General features: G+C 37.3%; 1 protein-coding gene and 1 non-coding gene across 4 annotated transcripts in view; one reads left to right on the plus strand and one right to left on the minus strand.

Annotated features, from left to right (window-relative positions):
• The window catches only part of SEC24B (SEC24 homolog B, COPII coat complex component), a 93826-nt gene that overhangs the window by 20840 nt on the left and 51173 nt on the right, over positions 1-21813 (plus strand). The window contains exons 2-4 of one of the 3 annotated variants that reach the window (XM_065877346.1): positions 1188-1931; positions 11889-12059; positions 20961-21065. In XM_065877346.1, the coding sequence (XP_065733418.1) occupies positions 1188-1931; positions 11889-12059; positions 20961-21065 (1020 nt within the window). Of the gene's footprint in view, positions 1-1187; positions 1932-11888; positions 12060-20960; positions 21066-21813 lie in introns of those variants that run through there. The other 2 variants (XM_065877347.1, XM_065877348.1) reach the window with 2 other exon arrangements.
• Positions 3460-3532, minus strand: TRNAE-UUC (transfer RNA glutamic acid (anticodon UUC)). The gene has a single exon. It is a non-coding gene; the product is annotated as a tRNA-Glu (tRNA).

Raw genomic sequence — 21813 nt, forward strand, 5'->3', positions numbered from 1 at the left:
ACCAAATGTAAAATAGATAGCTAGTGGGAAACAGCTGCATCTCACGGGGACATCAGCTTGGTGCTTTGTGACCACCTAGAGGGGTGAGATAGGGAGGGTGGGAGGGAGACGCAAGAGGGAGAGAGTATATGGGGGTATATGTATGCACATAGCTGATTCACTTTGTTATACAGCAGAAACTAACACACCATTGTAAAGCAATTCTACTCCAATAAAGATGTTAAAAAAAAAAAGTAACGTCGGAAGTTTAATATCCAGTTACTCCTTGGCAGCACTGTCATCACAGCCAAATGCCCACCAACTGATAAATGGAGAAACAAATCGTGGTCTGTCCATACAATGGAATGTGACTCAGCCATAAAAAGGGATGAAGGTCGGATACAGGCTACAATGTGGTTGACCCTGAAAGCATTATGCCAAGTGAAAGAGGCCGAACACAAAAGGTCATATACTGGGTGATTCTATTTATATGAAATACTCAAAATAGGTAAATCCACAAAGATGGAAAGCAGATTAGTAGCTGCCAGGGAGGAGTGAGGAGCAACTGCTTAATGGGGATGGGTTTCCTTTCAGGGTGATGAAAGTGTTTTGAAATTAGAGGTGATGGTTGCACAAGAGCGTGAATGTACTAAATGCCACTGAATTGTACCTTTTAAAATGGTTGAGTGTATGTTATATAAATTTGCCTCAATTAAAAAAAAAAAGAGAGAGAGAGACTCTACTTGGTATGAAGGATCTGCTTCCAGGCTCACTCCTGTGATTGTTGGCAGACCTCAGTTTCTCTCTAGCTGTTGGTCAGGAGGATTCAGTTCCTCACTGCATGGGTTTCTCCAGAGGGCTCTTCACAACTTGACAGCTTTGTTCTTCCACACTGAGTGAGTGATCTAAGAGAGTGCCAGCGCCCAAGACTGGGCAGGTCTTTGGAGTGATATATCATTACCTCTGCTATATGCTGTTGGTCACACAGTCCACTCCTGGTATATTGTGGGAGGGGGTCAGTACCAGGGGGTGGGAGTCATTGGGGGCCATCTTGGAGGCTATCACAGTGGGTCTATCAGGGTATAATCTCTTGTAACAATTTGGGATTATGAAGAAGTAAATTAGGGCAACATTTAGGTGGGAACTGTGCTTAAAAGTTAGTTACCTTCTTACTAATTCTTATAAACATTTGCTCTTTTTTTTTTCAGGTCCGGCACAGAATCAAATGCAAGTTCCATCTGGGTATGGATTGCATCCTCAAAGCTACACTGCTCCCTCAGGACATTACTCTCAAGGACCTGAGAAAATGACCTCATTGCCATTGGATAGCCAGTGTGATGATTACTACTCTGGTCTCTATAGGGTACCAACACAAAATGTGGTGACTCCTAACACAGCAAGCCCACAACCAGGAGCACAGCAGATGTATGGCAGCGTTCCTCCTGCCCCTCATGTCGTGGGATCCACTCTGGGATCATTCCAAGGTGCCGGGTCATCAGCATCACATTTGCATACGAGTGCCTCCCAGCCATACTCCTCTTTTGTGAATCATTACAATAGTCCAGCCATGTACTCTGACAATTCTTCTGTTGCTGCTCAGGGATTTCCCTCTACTTGCGGTCACTATGCTTTGTCAACTGTTTCTAATGCTGCATATCCTAGTGTTTCATATCCCTCTCTACCTGCTGGTGATCCATATGGGCAGCAAATGTTTACCTCACAGAATGCTCCGACTGTCAGGCCAATTAGAGATAATTCATTTTCTGGTCAAAATACAGCTATCAGCCATCCATCACCACTTCCACCTCCACCATCACAACAGTACCACCAGCAGCAGAGTCTTTCAGGATACAGTACTTTTGCGTGGTCAGCTTCAGGCCTTCCGTCAACCCAAGACAATCTAATCCAAAACCACACCTCCCTGGCTACAGCCAACAACCCAACAAATCCTGGTAGGTTGAATGAAAAGTTCACCAAAGCATGGTTGAAAATCAGTGCATTTCCAATCTGACTTTTATTGCATGAAGGTTAAAGATGATACTGCCTAATAGAAAAATTGGAAATTAGCTCACCTTTGCAATTTATTTGCTTTATTTATAGTGGAATTTTGCAGCATCTTCTTGAACCCTTCCCCTTCATCTATTCACAATTAGCCACCCAACCATCTGCCTTGTATAGCATGGTTCCTTGCCATAATTGGGATCTCAGTTGGTATTTATTGCTGTGTTTTCATGCCTCTGCAGTAGTTGTCTTTAATGTGAGTTAGGAATAAGGCAAAATGGAAGGGTCTATTTGGGGATATGCTTTGATAGCTAATACTTTCTTTTTTATATTAGTTCAACCTTGGGACAGTTACTATTCCAGCCATAGTCCTATTCACTATAGAAAAAATGATGGCCTGCAATACCACACTGGTTTCTCTAGGTGAACCCCTATTAGTGACTTTCACAGAAGATATATTTCCTATACATTAAAGTTGATGTTTTCTCAGCCCCAGATTGGTAAGTTAGGATGAAGGACAGGGAAGATGGAGAAAGATACATGAAGAATACCCTTGTAATTAGTTTTTCTTACCTTCCTAAACCAAGATGTGGTTAAATTTATTTGTTTAAAAATTATGTATGCAAGGTATATAGTTTTTTAGTGTGGGGTTTGCATAGGATATATTCACTTTAATTCAACTTGTGAACTTGAACTTAACAAAATCTGCTCTTGAACTGAATGAAAAGGTATGTAAAGGATGGGAATTGTTAAAGCTGTGATCGTTTTCTGAATGATGTCTTTAGATTGTATATCAGAGTCTAGATAGCCATATGTCAAGGATGTTGTAGAAGAGTATCATTCCCTGGACAGTTAGATTATTTAAAGTTAGAACTTTAGAATATTAGATCTGAAGTGTGCATTTGAGATCATCTATTCTTTCGTTGCTATGTTGTTTAGAAACACTTTGGGCTACAAGCAACTAATAGTGGTTTAAACAAGAAAGGTGGTATTTTTCTCACATAACAAGAAGTCTAGGCAGATGCAGTAGATCTAGATGTCCTCAGTGTCTTTTTTCCCTTTCCACTCTGCCATCCTTAGTATGTTCGTTTATAGAAACAAGATAACTTCTGTACCTGTAGACAGCAAGTCAAAGTTAAAAGCAGAAAGAAGGGAGAGGAAAGAAGATGGGGTCGTGGCATTGACCCCATTTCATTTTACATACCATTTGCCATAGCTGTTTTAAAAGACCATCTCTAATTTAAGGGAAGGCTAGAAAATGAATATTTAGCTTTGTAGCCTTCATGATAGAGGCAGGCAAGAAAGAAGGGGTTTAGCATTAACTGGGTTTTAGGTAAGTCAACTTGAAGCATCTATCACAATTCCCAAATCTGGCTGTGCACCAGAATCCCTTGCACAGATTGTGATCTTGAAACCCAACTTACTGAGCTAGAATACAATCTCCAGGGTAGTCTTGGCACGCAATTTGTGGGATCTTAGTTCCCTGACCAGGGATCGAACCCGGGCCCTCAGCAGTGAAAGTGCAGAGTCCTAACCACTGGACCACCAGGGAATTCCCTTGGAAATCTGTATTTCTGACTTGATCATGAGTGATGTCGGGTAGCAGATCCATATTCTACTGTAGTCCTTTTGTTTAACAAATGAGGAAAGCCTGTAGTCATTAATGTTAGAAACAGAGCTTGTCCTGAAGCTCAGTTTCTTCTGACTCTCAGTCTACCCTTCTCAGAACCAGGGCTTTCTGTCCCCTAGAAATTCTGTTTTCTTTCTTTCTTCTTTCAGCAGTCCTTTTACACATCAGCTTATCCTAAGGTCCCTCTGACTGAAGGATTTTGTGACTTTCATGACAAAAAAAGAAGAAATTCAGCTAATTGCTGTCTTATTCTGAGATGGGACTGAATAGAACTAATTTATGCTGAGATGTAGGATCAGGGAAATGTAGGGCCACTTGGCTAAGGAATAGAATACCTGTGGGGGAGGGCCTATCGTTGAAGAAAATGTTGAATAAAGAGTAAGAATAATTAGCTTCTATTTGAATAAGTAGTAATTAGGCCGTTAGGCAGAGAGAAGGGGGTATACTTCCTTTCTTTTAATTGTGATACTATACTGTGAAAGCCATAGTAAATATAATTTTAGAAGTTCATTTGTTAAGAAGTGGGTTTCTTTATATTTTCCCTTTAGATTGGTAAATGACTTTTTAATTGTAGTTCAGAAGTTGACAAATTAAGTGTATCTCAGGTTAGTATGACCCATGCTCGTCACCATTTCAAAAGAAATAAAGAGGTTACTTTTAAAACGTACTTTAAATATTACAGAAGTTCCTAAACTTTCTCAGCTGATGTTTCTCAATATTTTTTCCAGTGCCTCAAGCTACTTAGTATTAATAGTTCACAAGGTTTTTTGACAGCTGTCTCTGTGTTTCTCTTGAAAATTTAAAACATCCCTTGGAACTCTGTGAGTTTGTTGCGAGGGCAACTTGGGTGCCTAATTACGAGGTTTGGGAACCATGGGTATACTGATTTTAATGTTCTAGAAAGACAAGCAATTTAATTGGTTTGGACATTTTAAAATTATATTGTCGTATTAAAATGAGAATCTTAGGTATTAATCATAGTTTTGTGTGAAAATCAATCTTTGAGTAATTGACAAGAATGATTGCATTTTTATTACCTGGTTATATTAGTTTCATTTTCAGGTAGTATAGTAAAAATTCTTAAGCAATTTGTGAAGGGTTAAGATCCAAAAGCATAAACCTGACTTAAGTGATTATCAAAAACACAGTGATTGATACATGCTGTTACTTTTAGGCAGTTGATGAGTTCATATTCAGAAACATAGAATAAAAGAGACATGTAAATGTTATCTCATTTGCCTATATTTTTTATTATTTTTTAATTCTATTTATTTGGCTGTGTTGGGTCTCCATTGCTGCACTCGGGCTTTCTCTAGTTGCAGCGAGCGGGGGCTACCCTTCGTTGTAGCATGCGGGCTTCTCACTGCAGTGGCTTCTCTTGTTGTGGAGCATGGGCTCTAGGCATGCAGGCTTCAGCAGTTGCAGCACGCGGGCTCAGTAGTTGTGGTGCGCGGGCTGTAGGGTACACGGGCTCAGTAGTTGTGGCTCGCGGGCTCTAGAGCGCAGGCTCAGTAGTTGTGGCGCATGGGCTTAGTTGCTCTGCGGCATGTGGGATCTTCCCAGACCAGGGCTCAAACCCATGTCTGCTGCATTGGCAGGCGGATTCTTAACCACTGCACAGCCAGGGAAGTCCATTTGCCTCTTTATTTTAGAAAAGCATGTTAGTACAATTCAGCACTAGAATTTCAGATTACTTTATTAAAAACATAGTGATGTATGTTTGGGGGGCTATGTTTAGTTAACTTAGAGTGAAATTTTGGCTGGTGTTTAAAAGGTGTCATTATACCATTAAAATTTTTTAAACTGGCACTATAGGTAAATTTGTCAAGGTTCAGAAGCTCTTTCTTAGTTTGAGATGAAGTTGGCTGAGTAATACAACTTCAGTAAGGATCACATCTTGACAGCATATTGTAGAATAATACTGAGTACAATTTTATTAAAAAACACTTTAAAATCTACTTATAATAATAATAAACATTTATATAATCCTTATATAAAAATCCACAACATACATGACACTAAGGTATAACCACTGGTAAGTTAATATACATCTATCATCTCAGGGTGGTGATGTGCCTGAGGAAAAGCAGAATAGATCCCTATAGGAGGTGACTATCTGGATAAAGAAATACGAGTTAGAAGTAAGTTAGAAAACTACATTGGAGGTACAAATAGTACAGTTAAGAGATTATTTTCAGCTTTGGAAACTTGTGATGAGATTGCAGAGTTGTGAGATAGTAATAATTATGCTCCCTCACACTCGTACTCCTTCAGTTTTTCCAAAGCTACTCTTGAACCTTTTCATCTTTACTCAACTTTATACCTTCCACCTGTAAATTGTTCTATATTTACTCCTTCTTCAAGCTCAGAAGATGAGATGTCCATCTTTGTGACCACTTCCTTCAAAAGTTGACTTTATCAGTTGTCCCTTTTCTGTATCTCAGTTTCCCATTTTCTCCTGGGCTATGGCATTGGAGAGGTGAGAGGAAAAGACTTGAAGGAAAAACATAAGCTCTGTCCTGTATGTAATCAGCAGCCATCAGAAATTTTTAAGCAAGGGGGTGACGCTATCAGGTTTGTGTTTCAGATCTTTCTTCTGTGAGCAGTGTGGTAGGTGGACTGGAGGAGGAAGAACTTGGAGACAGGAAGACCAGCTAGGAAGGAATTACTACAATTACCTAGATGAAGGATGCTGACACAGGTTGAGATTTATTTATACAGAAGACAGATGGCAAGAGATGATTTCAAGAATTCATTGATAAGGTTTATGAAGGAAAAGGAATAATAAAAGTTGACTTAAATTTTCTAGTTTGAACAACTTGAATGGGTAATGGTGCTATTAGTTGAGAATTTGCTTAACCTTCCTAGTTTCAAAAGAGTTTATGTACAGTTACTAAGGAGCTACTAAAAACTAACAGGGGAACTACCTTAATGCCAATAAATAAATAAATAGATAAACAGACAAATGATTTATTTTTGAATTGTAGGTTCTGTCTCTAAGTATACCATGTTTCATCTGTCAAATTCTCTTTGTGAAAGGGGTAGTTTTGTTGTTGTTGTTTTTGGCTGGCAGTTTTCTGTGGTCCTTCATATTTGTGGAACTTGTCTCCATTTATTTGACAAATACTTGAAAGCCAGCTATGTGACAGGTGTTTATTTTAGTGCAGGGAGATAAAATAGCAAGTAAAAAGACTTGATCCTTATCTTCATGAAGTTTGTAATCTTCTTGGGGAGGCAAACATTATCCAAATAAACACAAATAAACACAAATACATGTAAAATTGCTACTATTATTTAAGTATCATGAAGCAGAGATGTATAGTGCTTGGTGAGAGTACTCTAGGTATAGTGTACTCAGGAAGTTTTCCCTGATCTCTGATATGTGAGCTGCAATCTGAAGAATGAATTCTCCACTTATAAGAATGAATTCTCCATGTATAAAATAAATTACAGATGAAATAAATATTTAAATGCAAAAAGGCAAAACTTTAAAACTTTTGAGAGAAAATACGGAAGAACCTTGGAGTTGGGAAAGATTTCTTAAGGACACCACGCATAGTGCTAGCTAGCCATAAAGAATAAGCATGATAAGGTTTACTATCATCTAATTAAGGACTTTTTTTCATTGAAAGGCAACATAAAGAGAACAAAAAGACAAGCCATGAAAAGGGAGAAAAAAATTTTATAGTATTTTATCCAGATTATACAAATAACACATAAGATCAATAAGGAAAAGACCAGCAACCCAAGAAAAAAATACATGAACAGGCATTTCACAGATGAAAGGAAAACATACTCAGTCTCATTAATAATCAGGGAAAAGCAACTTAAAACTAGAATGGGATATCTACTTATACCTAGTGGCAGGATGGTAAAACTTTGAAAGACCGACTATACCAAGGCATGGCAAGGATGTGGAATAACAGGAAAATCTTAGACAGTGTTAGTAGAAGGACCTATTGGTTCCACATTTTAGGGAAGTTTGGCGTTAGTGGGATTGAAGGTAACCACACCCTGAAACACAGCTATCCCACTTCTGTGTGCTCTGGAGAAGTCCTTCTCATACTTTGTGAGTATGAATCACCTGGGGCCTTGTTAAAATGGAGGTTCTGATTCACCAGGTCTAGTAGTGCCTGGCCTAAGGATTTTATCAAGTTTCTGTATAAAGTGTTGCTAGCCCATAGAGTACACTTTGAATAAGAGGGCCCTACAGCACCACTTCCTGCTTTAAATGTGTAGTACTTGTAGAAAATAACATTTTGCGGGGGGGGATTCTGAGCTAAAGGGTCTAGTCTGTTCCCCAGGCCAAGGAACTCACTTCCCACAGGCCCCCCGGGGCTGAGGGGATCCTCGTCCCTTGCTGTACAGCTACGTACACACTTTTGAGCTGTGGCACACACATTGAGAAGCTCCACCCCCAGAGAAACCAGCACATGTGTACCAGGGACATGTTCATGAATATTCCTGTAGTACTGTATGTGAAAACATAAAATTAGAACCCAAAAGTCCATTTATGATAGAATGGATATCAGTATATCCTTCCAGTGGGCTACTGACCAGCAGTGAAAATGATGAAATAGAGCTATACTCATTAACACAAATGAATCCCAGAAATGTAACAGGATTCATGGAAGAATAGATGCAGTATGCTATTGTTATAAAGTTAAAAAAACAAGCAAAAATAATGTTTAGGGATACTTATTTGTGTGGTAAACTAATAACAAAAGCAAGAGAATAAGGAACACAGTTCAGAAGGGAGGCAAGGGAATACCTTCTGTGAGGAGTACACCAAGAGCTTCAACAGTATTGGAAATGTTTTATTTTCACAGTTGGATGCTGAGTTCATGGGTGTTTCTTTATTATGATTTTATAAATACATACACATATACGTATCACCTTTTATTTGTATCAATTATTTTATTAAAGAAAACAATTTATTACATCTAAGGGGGAGCAAGTGTATTCCCCTTTAATGGGAGAGAGCATGGCAAGTTCAAAGGACTGAAAGACCAGTGAAGCTAGAGGAGAACCATGGGCCAGGAGGAGGCTGGGAACTCAGGATCATTCAGGGCCTCGTTGACCATGTTAAGAAGTGTTCAGGGTAAGATGTTTTGTCTTCACCCTCAACCACTGGCAGACTATTGAAGGACTGTAAGGAGGGTGATGCCGTGTATCAGGCTGGAGACTGGAGAACACAGAGGGCCGTGTTCAAACCTGAACTACTTATCTTAGACTTTGTGCTTGGAATTGTCTTTGAAAAATTACTTGTGGGAATAATTTAAGGCCTAGGGTGATGGAATTGTTCTCCAGAGAGGATTTATATTTCCTTCTGCCAGTTTCCTCCAGGTACTGCCAGCCTGTGATCACATCCATCCAAGTCCAAGTGTCTAGATGTGCTGGACTGTGCAGATGTTCTGAATCAAAGCTGCTGGCTTTTGTAAGGCTTAGCTTCCTGGTTTATCCTTAGCCCGAGGTTATAACCCTTCAGATACTATCCTAAAAGTGGAGGTATGGGGTGCTGAATCAGGTGCCCCATCTTGGGTGTGCTGTAGGAGATGTCTTGCTTCCCATGCTCTGCAAGGCTACAGAAAACAGCAGATCAGGTTTTCAACAGATAACCACAGGGAGAAAGCAACTCTGAGTGTTAGGCTTGTTTCTCTGAGTTTTCAATTTCTTACAGATTTTCACCCAGAGATTCATTAATATCATGTTAGATCTTTGATTATTTTAAGAAGATCTTTTTAAGTGCAGTTTTTAAAGTTACCGTTAGTGGAAGGTTTGATCCTAATTACCTAGATTACCTCTAGAATTAACAGAGGCAGAAATATCTTCTATATTTTTAGACAGTGTCTTTTAGTTTCTTATTATGAGCAAAGGTAAAGTTAATATATTTACTGTCTTCCACACCCCTCTCCTTATTTTTATCACTCAATTTTAGGTGATTATATCTTAATTTTTTACTTTGTACTGTTAAATATATTCATCGCTCTGTTACTTTAGCATTTTTAATGATTTCACCAGTTATCTAATGCTGGTTTAAAACAAAAATTATTTATTATTTTTCATAGTTCTGTGGGTTGTTTGGACAGTTCCTCTGCCCGTTTTCTTGGACTCATGTGACTTCATTTAGCTGGAGAGTTGGCTGGGCTGGAGAATCGTAGACTTCACTCATATGTCTAGCAGTTGGTGCACACCGTTCAGTGGGGCACCTAGGTTTTCCTCCACGTGACTAGATTAGCTTCCTTACGTCAGAGGTCCCCAACCCCCCGGGCTGCGTACTGGTACTGGTCCGCGGCCTGTTAGGAACCGGACCACACGGCAGGAGGAGAGCGGCAGGCAAGCAAGCAAAGCTTCATCTGCGGCTCCCCACCGCTCCCCATTGCTTGCATTACCACCTAAACCATTCACCCATCACCCAAGGCCTTGGAAGAATTGTCTTCCACGAAACCGGTCCCTGGTGCCAAAAGGTTGGGGACCGTTGCCTTCTGTGATGGTCGCAGGGCAGCATTTCAAGAGCAGAAAGGCATAAGCTGTAGTACCTCTTGAGACCTGAGGTCTTGGACTTGTACACCATTACTTCTGCCACATTCTGTTGATTAAAGCTAGTCGAAAGTTTAGCCTCAATTCAGGGAGTGGGAAAATAGATTCCACTTCTCAATGAGGGGAACTGCAAAATATTGTGACTGTGTTTTCAGTCTCTCACAATGATGTTTGTCCTTCCTAAAAATGATGTGGCAATTAACATATTTAGACTACCTTCCACCTTCTTTCTCCATTCTCATATTTATATCATTTGTACACTATTGGGAAATGTATCACATTTTGTTCTGTCACTATATTCTTGCATTTGTTTCGGTCTTAGACCTAACTTTGTTCATATATATATATGAACATGTCATACATATATACACATATGTACATGTCTATATGTGTATGTATACTATTGTGTAAGTTTAAGATGTGCAACATGATGATTTGATATATATATTTATTGCAAAATGATGACCACAGTAGGGTTAGTTAATACATCCTTCATCTCTCATAATTACCATTTTTGTGTATATGGTGAGAATATTTAATATCTACTGTCTGAACAGCTTCCAAGTATATGATAACAGTATTGTTAACTGTAGTCACTGTGCTATACATTAGAGCTCCAGAACCTACTCATCTTATAACTGAGAGTTTGTACTCTTTGACCAATATCTCCCTATTTCCCCCGCTTCCCTGCTTCTGGCAACCAAAACTTTCTATTTCTGTGAGTTCGGCTTTTTTAGATTCCATATATAAATTACACCATGCGTTATTTGTCTTTGTCTGATTTTCCTCAATTAGTGTAATAACCTGAAAGTCCCTTCACATTGTCACATGGCAGGATTTCCTTCTTTTTTATGGCTGAACGATATTCCATTGTGTGTGTGTGTTTTCTTTATTTCCACATTTTCTTTATCCATTCATCCATTGTATATATGTCTGTATATATACACATACACACATGCATGTATTGATACATGCATACACATACATACCTACATGTATATATAAATGTATACACTACATTTTTTTTTGTTTGTTTGTTTTTTGTTTGTTTTTTTAAGTACACTACATTTTTAAAGTCCATTCATCCATCAGTGGACACTTATGTTGTCATCACAGGTTTTTCAGTTATCTCTTGGTTGGCTGAAGATGATCCTGTAGGTCAGGCAGTTTGAGCTATCAAAAAGGCCAACTATGAATCACATGTACTTTATTCCAGAGGTCCAACCTAATGTTACTGTCAGGCCCTTACTTAGTTACCTGTGAGATATGGGATCTGATTAGAAACAGCAAATGAAAAGTGGCAGTTTACAATACAAAATGGGATCTGAGCTAATAGAAACATCTGTATAATTCATGAGTCACATTACTGCAGAAGCAAATAACCTCTGTTCATCTTATCTATCTAAGGTACCGTTGCACACTACAATAATTAGTATTAATAATAGTGATCATTAGTAAAGAAAAGCTGTTTGGGGTTCATTTTGTTTAAGAAGGTATGGAAGCTTGTGAAATGTTTTAGGAAAATTGCCATTAAAGACTTCTAAAAACATTTAGTGAGTAAGTTTTTCGTTTTTTTGAAAATAACTTCTTTGGACCCCTTATTTTCTAGATATAGATATAGTAGATAAATGTGATGCTGCTGAAGTTTCTTACAAGAACTTCAGATTAACTGTATTTTGTTAGTATTTTAATATATTTCAAGCTTACTGCTGTGGATGAAATAGTTTCTTGTTTTCAGTTGCAGATACTTTGTCCTGTTCTGTAATGCAAAATGTTCAGCCTCCCAAGTCCAGCCCAGTAGTATCCGCTGTTTTGTCAGGAGCCTCGTCAACAAGAACACCTGCTGCAAGTCGCCCAGTTGAGCCTTTGGCCTCAGTTGCACGGCCGTCAGAGCTATTACAGCAGAAAGGTATTTGAAAAATTTGTTATACTGTATATATTGTACATATATATACGCACACAGTAATTCAAATAGCTGAATTTAAAAAGTCAAACTGATTAAGCATAATTTATGGAAAATATGAGAAAAAGTAATTTATAATCTCAATTCAAACACTATTTTTTTAATATATTTCAGTCTCTGTGATTTTATATAATTATGTTATAGAATTTTGTTAAATCTGTTATATATTTTATATCATTGCAATCATAGTTTACATACCATTTTGTATTTTGCTTTTACATTTATTAAATTATGCAGTTCTTCATATATCTCTGTACAGCTTTATAGTCATGGCTAATTCATTGTGTCGTTGTATTATAATTTACTACTCTATCCCTCCATTATGGGCCATTTATTTTCTATTTTTTAAAGGTTATTATAGTTTCTTTGGGGATGAAGCACCCAAGGTTTCCTTGTTTTGTGAATTTCCATATCCTATTTGATGATTTCTTTGCTTGTCATTATTATTAATGGAAAGTAACTTTTGACCCAATTTTGAGAATGAGAGGATGAAAATGAAATATTAAGCCACACTCTTGCATCATTGACAAACAATACGGTTTATTTGTTTGCTTGTTTAATATTCTCCGTGTGTTAAATAAGTGACAGGTGACTAAAATGTGTTGTTTTGACCATTTCCCCACATTGCCTTTTCTTTTGGTTGTATTCTTGATTGTTCTCTGGCTAAAATTCCAAATCTATTGATGTTTCAGGTTAATATACTATATTTTTCATATGATGAGAGATAACTGTTTTTAGGAAAATGTGGTTTGTATTTCCAGCACGATCATTAGTAATATTTTAGGGACTATATTCACTATGTAGTGACGGCCCCTCACCTTGAGTATGAAGAACTCTCTTATGTTCTGAGACTTGGAAAAAGCAACATAAATCCTTAGGCTGATCTCACTGCTTATATCTGCTGAGTGTTCCTGTGGTCAACAGAGGCTTTTCTATCCTTTGATCAGATTATACATTATAGATTTCCTTATTTGTTTTTTTTTTTTTAGGAAAACCAACTGCAGCACCAGAGAGTGTCCACTGATTCCCAACAAGCCAGTGGGTGTATTAGGAATAGGATCTAGTTATTATAAGCATTTACTTTCAAAGTGAGGGGCTGGTAGGAAAGTTGTACTTATCATGTGTAGAAGAAACTTAGGGGTACATAGGAGCCCTAACTAAATGAGTGATGTCTTTCCTCTACATTGATGATTACCTTCTAGATGTTAAGATATATATACTGCTTGTTTTGGCCCTTTACGTTGCGCCCGCTAATTAATTTTTTCCTATTATATTTTTCTTTTGACCATTTTAGTTTAAATACCATCCTATCATCTTACTGTATCATTTTGTAAACCACTTTCCCACTAAATAATTATGATTATTATGTTTCCTTTTTCTTACTAATAAGATAGATTTGAAAAGAGAAGGAACTATCGTTTATCGAGCAGTTACAATGTGCCAGATACTTCATATTTATTATCTCATTTAATCCCCTTACCAATTCTACTAGGTAGGCATTATCTTGGTTTTACAGGTGAGAAAAGTGACATTCACAAAGATTAGGTAACTTGCCCAAGATTATAAATTAGTAAATAGCAGAGTAAAAGATTTTTCTTTCTTCTTTTGGCCACACCACACAGCATGTGAGATCTTAGTTCCCCGACCAGGGATTGAACACGTGCCCCCTGCAGTGGAAGCACAGCATCTTAACCACTGGACCGCAGGGGAAGCCACCAGAGTGAAAGATTTTCAACTCAAACCTTTCTATTTTGTGCTCTTTCTATAAATGAGGCTGAATTATTGTTTTTGTTGGCTGTTAAACTCTTGATTTACCTAAGGTAAACTCCTTGAATAAGTAACAGGAAAGATAATGCTGGAGACCTTTGAATTGCAGCTTTTATTGTTCCGTTTTCTGAAGTAGGAGATTGGTCACTTAGTGGTCTCATTGCCTTTGGGTAGATCTGGATACATACAGAGATGCGTATGAGTTATGGCCCCATGTACGTTGTGCAAACTGTAGTTTACAGGACTGACGCCCCTTGTGTGCAGGGTACGGCTGTGTAGGGTGTGCTGTGGGTCTGATAAGACTAGAAAGTATTGATACTTAAAAGAGGTTAGTCTTTTTCTCCTGTGGATGAAGAGTGTTGCCTGCCATAAAGCAAAGAATGTTGAGCCACCAAGCCACTACAAAGCTGCCGCCAGCAGTGAGCCCCGAGGGAACTCAGGATGGAGACAAACTGCAGAACCCTGAGCCACTGCAGCCAACCCCGCAGCAGTGCACCCGAGGGGACTCAGGATAGGAAAGAACAGGACACCGCCCTAGAGAGCTATGGTACCTATGAAAGGAATCATTTCAGTGAGCCCAGGCTCTTGCATCTTCCCATACACAGAAGAGTGCTAAGTTCACTGACTTGAGATACCTGGTTTTCTTTAATTAATGGTCATCTTTTGATGTTCCGACTCCCTGGTCTTTGTTGCAAAACCTCTGTATGTCCCAGCTCCTCCCTTACCTCTTTGGAGCCATTCCTCAGAGCTGCCTGAGAGGCTGTCTTCTGGGCTTGAACTCCTCAGAAAGTCCACCAAATAACACAGTTCTCAACTTTTAGGTTGTGCTTTTTTTTTCAGTTGACATTCCCAGCTTCAAAGACCCTTTCTGAGCTATTCTCTCAGCATTTTTTACTGGTTTTTACAGGAGAGGCTTCAAATTTTTGCTTGCATATCTATCTCCTAAAAATTTTTTGAAAAAATTGTAACTACTTGAACATTTTTAGATTGACATCTAAAATTTTTCACCAAAAGTTTAAATACTTGCAGTTATATAATTTTCAACATACTGCGTATGTTGACTTTTAAAAAAAAGATGTTATGTTTTTCTGTGTATCCACTGGAATGAAGCCTGTCATCCTTTAAAAGATAGTGAAGAGACTTCCCTGGCAGTCCACTGGTTATGATTCTGTGCTTCCAGTGCAGAGGCTGCAGGTTTGGTTCCTGGTCGGGGAACTAAGATCCCACATGCTGTGCAGTGAGGCCAAAAGATTAAAAAAAAAAAAAAAAAAAAGAAAGTAAAATTAGCCCTTCTTTAACATTTAGAAAGTTTACATTTTTCCTTTTTCTTCTTAACATCCCTTGAATGTTTCCCTTGAATGTAGTAATAATATAATATATTCTTAAACTAGAAACTCTTTTATCATGCTTTTCTGCTACAATAACATTATATATAATTGAAATTTTAAAATATTGTCTATAACCATAAGTGTCTAAACATTAACATTTTTTCTTCTGGATTATTCTATCAATATAATTATTGTCAGTATCTAGTGGGTCAAAACGACATAAATGTCGTGAATTTTGGTATTTTTTTAATGGAAAGTACGTTTTTATTGGAAATACATCTTTCATTGAGATAAATGGCTTTCCCTCGTCCCACCATAGGTTTCTGTACCTGAATTGCATGACTCATTATTAGAATAATAAACGTTAGAAAAATTTCATTCATAGTTTTTATTTGCATATATATAATTACTGAGAAACTTTGTTCATGTAAAGTAGATAGGAATGGTATTGGAAGGGTTTTATTAAAGCAATATTGTTCTATAAAGTTTTTTAACCTTCTGAGTTACATGTGAGAAATTTTTATTGTTGTTGGTTGAATTTTATTTTCCAGATTGTAGATAGTTGGTAGCATTATTATTTCATGTAGCAGTTTACAATTTTAAAATACCTTTAAGTTTTATTATCTCACTTGATCATCATGTGAAGCAGACATATCATATTACACCTTTATTTTATAGATGAGGAAACTGAGGTTTGGAGAGGTTAGGTGTTTTGCCCAAAGACATAGAAGTTCCCAAAAGGGATACCAAGACCCAGTGCAGATCTTCTGCTTCCAAACCCAGTGTTTGTTTTACTGACTTAGCAATTCTTCAAAATATTATGAATTTTATTATATCATAGCCAGTATAATATCACATACTTTAATGTATTTTTATCAAAAACTTCAAGCTGTGACGTAAGTCATTTATCTCACGGATGGCATCTCCATATAACCTAATTGGCAAAGGCAGTCCTCATTTTCAAACCAGTGACACAAATTTTAACCTTTGTCAGAAAGCCTGATTTAATTTTTTAATTCAAAGAAATGTGTTCCTAAAGTTTCAAGGGGTATCATAAACTCCGCTGAGAAATAAATTGCATCCTACATCTCCTAAGCCAAATTACTAAGAGCAATCAAATTTAAATGTCAAAGATTATTCTTTTTTATAGTATAGGTTATAAAAACTAGGCAGTGAGTCAATATGCTGTTTCTCATTGCCAAATTTGAAATAAAGCATTGTAATATGTACCTAATATTAGGCTATTTGTGAAGCAAGGATTATATTAAAAAGCATTGTATTCCTGTGGTAAATATATGCATAGCGTGTATCAAACTGTTATTTGGCTTTTTTTAGTATTTAAATAGGAATCAAGCATAAAAATTAGAAATAACTCTTAATTTCATCATACATCATTATAAAAATGTTCCCATGTATTTTATTTTATATATATATATACATATATATATATATATATACACTACAAAGTACTAATAGGTTTACCTGCTAGTAAATTTTTGTTTTGTTTTGTTTTGTTTTGGTTAAAAGGAGGTAGAAAGCATTAAGTACTATATAAAGTATAAGGGGATATGAAATGATTATAACCATTATAAATATTTTATGATAAAATAGGTTGTAAAGTACTTTATTGAACATCTCATAGCTTCTGAAAAAAACATGTAGAATTTTACCTATGAGTTTTATCCAGTGTCTCTTGAAAAAGACTGATAGTCCTAGAAAATGTTCTACTTATTTTTAAAAGAACTAGCATTACTAAGAATATTATTCAGGTTGGTAGAAGGTTCTTTTTCTAACTACTGACTTGTCCTAGGGATAAGTATTAAGAATAGTTGAAAATAATTGTTTTTAATCAAATATATACAAAAATATGTTTTTAAAGTTCAATAGTAATAGTAGTGGGCTTCCCTGGTGGCGCAGTGGTTGAGAGTCCGCCTGCTAATGCAGGGGATGCCGGTTCGTGCCCCGGTCCGGGAAGATCCCACATGCTGCGGAGCAGCTGGGCCCCATGAGCCATTGCTGCTGAGCCTGCGCGTCTGGAGCCTGTGCTCTGCAACGGGAGAGGCCACAACAGTGAGAGGCCTGCGTACCGCAACAACAACAACAAAAAGTAATAGTAGTGAATACTTGTATAGTATTTACTATATTTCAGGCACCATTCTAATAAGATTTAAAATATATTAATTCATTTAATCCTCCCAGCAGCTGTTTGAGGTAGTTATTACCCCACCTTACAGATGATATAGATGAAGAACAGAGAGGTTAGTAATTTTGCCCAAGGACACACAGCTAGTAAGTGGTATTACCTGGAATTGAACCCAGAGACCCCATCTTTATCCATAATGTCCTGCTGCTTGTCTGTTCAGTATTTCTTACTGTTTTTGCTTTGTTCTCATGTGACTCTTTCAAAAGCAATGGATTCTTTGGCAGTAGTGGTTGGGGCCTTCACACATGCAGAATCATTAAATAAATTTATCATTACTGCCGCCACCCTACTTTTCACTATTTCTGAATTAATAAAGCCAACCCTATTTCTAATATGTTTCATTTTTAACTGCAGCATGTATGGCAAGGTAAAAGATAGTCTGTAGATTTAGGTGCCTTGATCAATCATTTAAAGAAGGAGGAAGCTTTCCTAGTAATATTTAGGATAAGTTAAGGTAATGTGTTTCCTTTGTAAAGTGAGAAAAAGTCTGTTCTTAACACAGGTACTTTCTTAGGTGGATAAGATGTAGGAAAGAGAGTACTGTGGAGAGTGATTCCCTTAAAAGCCTTCTTTCGTGGGAACCCTTGCAAAGTCTTCTAGTGTGTGTACCTAGTTAGAAGACCAGATTAGGAAAGGTAACAGTTTCTCAAAAGTCTGAACTCTTGAATTTAAAAAAGCTAACCTCCACAAGGGATTTGTTTTCTCTTAAGACTAGTTTTATTTATTCCCAGTGTAACTGTATCTAGGGAACATTAAAGATGCCTTTTATTAAGCAACTCCAACTCTCCTGGAGAATTTGGCCTGAAGGTACTTTAATGATAGGTAGTTTAAACAGAATGTCTTTTTAAAAATATTGGGGCCCTGTCAGTAACAGGCTCTTCATCATGTCATTCAGTCTGTGAAATAGCGTCCCGCCTCTTGGTTTTCTAGATCCATACCTTGGAAGCTCTGCTTAAGACAGAATGAATTGAGGGTGTGGCATTCCTTCCTTGTTTGGTGGTGATGGCTGGGGTGGGAGGTACCCCAGGACATTTCGACAGTATGCTGTATACAACCTAGAGCAGGGCATTTAAATGTGAATTGATTGTTATTCTGGAGCTCTTACCATTTTTCTGTGGATTAACTAAAATATATCCTTCTGCTGTTAGTATTCCCAAGCTTTTAACAAAGTTTACTTAAACGAGCAAAGGAAGGCTAAATTCTGAGCCTTAAATATTGAGTCGCAGCTGGGAAGAGCTTAAATCTTGATACTTTCATCTCCGGCACTTCTCAAAAAGGATTGCATCTTTTTTGTAGGACAGTAAAATTAAGTATGTTGTGTGACATTCTGTTAATACAGTAAGTTGGCAACCACTGTATAATCTAAAATGATATTGTAATAAATAATATTACTCTGTTCTTATTTATAGGTTTGTTCCAGTGCATTAAGTAGTTGCTCTATAAATTTTTCTTTAATCATTGGATAGCCATCTCATTTGCTTCCAATTAAGCATTGGATATTTTCCCAATAATATGTGATATCTGTTTTTATTCAGTAAATCTGGAAAAAGAGAGGAAAATATTTGTCTTATAATACCTATAGGTTTGCCCTATGCTTTGGCTTCTTTGATTAGTTAGAGTCAGCAGTCTACAGAATGATTCAGTCATGAAAAGAATGGATTTTCTTCCTGTTTTTTGGCCTCTCTTAGCTTAGCACAGTAAATGTAATTTCTTTTTTTTCTTCTTTCTCTTATTTCTGCTTATTATATACATACATGTGTACTTTTTAAAGTGCAGTGCTAATTGGCATTTTGGGAAAGTACTTCGTTTTTAAAGAAGTTCTTAAATTGAAGAATTTCTTTTCTATAAAATCTTTTTTACTATTAACTTATGTCTGTTATAAACTTCTTAATATATTTAACCTAAGGTCTAATATTAGTCAAATTTTCATTTTAACTAGGCCTTTATTAGAGGAACATGCCACTCTGAATTTGGTCTTTCAAGGTACCAAGCTTATTTTTTGTGTTGCCTGAACTTATTTTACATTGATTTTTACTTTCTCAGATGAATTTGTGATAACTGCCATTTTATCTGTATTTAAAAATGTTTCAGCAAAGCTAGCAGATTTTTCCATGACTTCTTTAGTCATGAGGATCAAAGCTTCATTCATATACAGTTTAACCTTTGCTCTCTTCTAAGTTCAGATTTTACTCTTTAATAGCTTTTTTCTTACTATAGGCATGAGTTATGTTTCTCCATGCTAATTTAAAAGGTCATCTGGGGCTTCCCTGGTGGCGCAGTGGTTAAGAGTCCACCTGCCGATGCAGGGGACACGGGTTCGTGCCCCGGTCCAGGAGGATCCCACATGCCGCGGAGCAGCTGGGCCCGTGAGCCATGGCCGCTGAGCCTGCGCGTCCAGAGCCTGTGCTCCGCAGCGGGAGAGGCCACAGCAGTGAGAGGCCTGCGTACCGCAAAAAAAAAAAATAAGTTCATCTGAAAAAAACAATGGAGAGAGCATCAAAGGTCTACCACATGATTTTTTCGGTGAGGCAGGGCTTCATTGTGCTTCCAGTATTGTGAAATGTTCTTGAAAATCCGCACTATGTTACTGTTTTTTCAAATTGAGCTATAACATTTTTCTTTGTAAGGATGTTTATTTTTATTTATGAAGCGTTTGCATTTTGATTGTTTTAAAAATTTTCCCCCTTAGAAATTTTGTGGATGTTAATTTTTTTGTCTTGATTTTGCTAGATTAATCAAATAATAAAAATATGCAATCAACTTTTTTTTTTTAAAGGAAAGTACTATACAGTTACCAGTTGTTGGGCCTTTTCCACAGACTCTGCTTTCTCTTGCTGTATCTCACACTGAGGACTAGTCTCATTCACCTACTTCAGACTCACATGTAGGCATTAGTCTGATGCTGAGATGATTGGCCATCTCAGAAAATTTACTTTTCTGTAATTGTCTCACTTGTAGGGCCACAGGTAATAAGCCTTTTTTTTTTTTTTTGAGCGTCTACTCTGAGCAGAGAACTATGCTCAATACAGTTCTTTTCTTTAACTGTCATTGTTTTTCCGTTATGAGAACTGAGGTACCAGCAGGGTGGCATTAGCAGAAGGAAGGTACCAAGTATCTGTACGTGTGTTGTGTGCTGTATAAATTCATTTCAGTAGAAACGATCACTGCTTACCAAGAATACACAGTCCCAAAGGAAGTATACCACAAGGGCCCCAAGGTCAAAGAAGGTAAACATGTACAGAGCTCAGTAAAATGTTCAGAGAGTATCAGTGCAGTTTTCTAAATATTAACAGTGTCAGACATGGTCCTTTTTATTTTTTTACACTTAGACCAATTAGTTCATATTAAAGCTGCTTTTACTAAACTGCTTCGCAGAGATTTTCTAATGGTTTGTTTCAGTTTTGATAATAAGTTAGCTGATATTAATATGCATGCTGGGATGTTCTTCGGAATGTCAGAGTTCTTTCTCACTTTTAATGCAATGTCAGAATTTTATTTCTCATCTCTCCTGTTGGTTTGACTCTTGTGTTTGTGCTTTCCACTTTACAGGCATGCAGTATGGTGAATATGTTAATAATCAAGCTAGCTCCGCACCAACTCCCTTGTCATCCACTTCCGATGATGAGGAAGAGGAGGAGGAGGATGAGGAAGCAGGTCTGCTTTAGCTTTACACCAGTTCTTGACCTTTCCCTGCTCGAGTTTTCTTTTTATGTCCACAGTCTTACTGGTCCTTAAAAAATGTGTCTTTGCAGATTTAGCTCAGTAGCTTGGTTTCAGTTATAGAAGGTTGGGGTCACTCGAAATGAGGTGTTTTGCATGTTTATTTGTTTTGTGTTTTCTCCTTTGGACCCCTCTACCGTTTTGTAAGTAACAATGCATTTTTCACGAAGATAGAGTGCTTTCTTCTTTCCGAAGCGCATTTTCTCTCGTGCCACATGCAAAAGAATGAGTCCTGACTGAAGCTTTTGGCTGATGATTGCTGTAGCACCCTTTTAGGACTCCTTTTAGGAATGTTTTATTTTCTGCTTTGCATGCTACTTTAGTGTAATCAAAATGAATCATGTGGACTTCATAAAAGTGAAAGAGAAATAGGACATTGTTCCTCTGAAGTCCTTGTGGCCTCTTCTGTCATCTATTTAGAAGACCCCAAATTTTTACTTATCTTCCTGCTTCATGAAGTAGTAGTTCACATCATGCTAGGTGAAGAAACTGTGCATGCGATTATGTGTTGCAGGCTGTTTAATATCTTTTTCTGCCTTTGATAAGTATAACTGTTGAGTATTAAGCTACTCAATTTGTCCATTAATTCTAATGGTTTGACGGAACCAATAAGTGATGATCTTTCAGGTTATTATACATGACCATGATTCTCTTCCTGTTATCTTTATAATTGAGTGGAAGG

Source organism: Phocoena phocoena, chromosome 5 (genome assembly GCF_963924675.1).
Source record: "Phocoena phocoena chromosome 5, mPhoPho1.1, whole genome shotgun sequence".
Classification (NCBI taxonomy): Eukaryota; Metazoa; Chordata; class Mammalia; order Artiodactyla; family Phocoenidae; genus Phocoena; species Phocoena phocoena.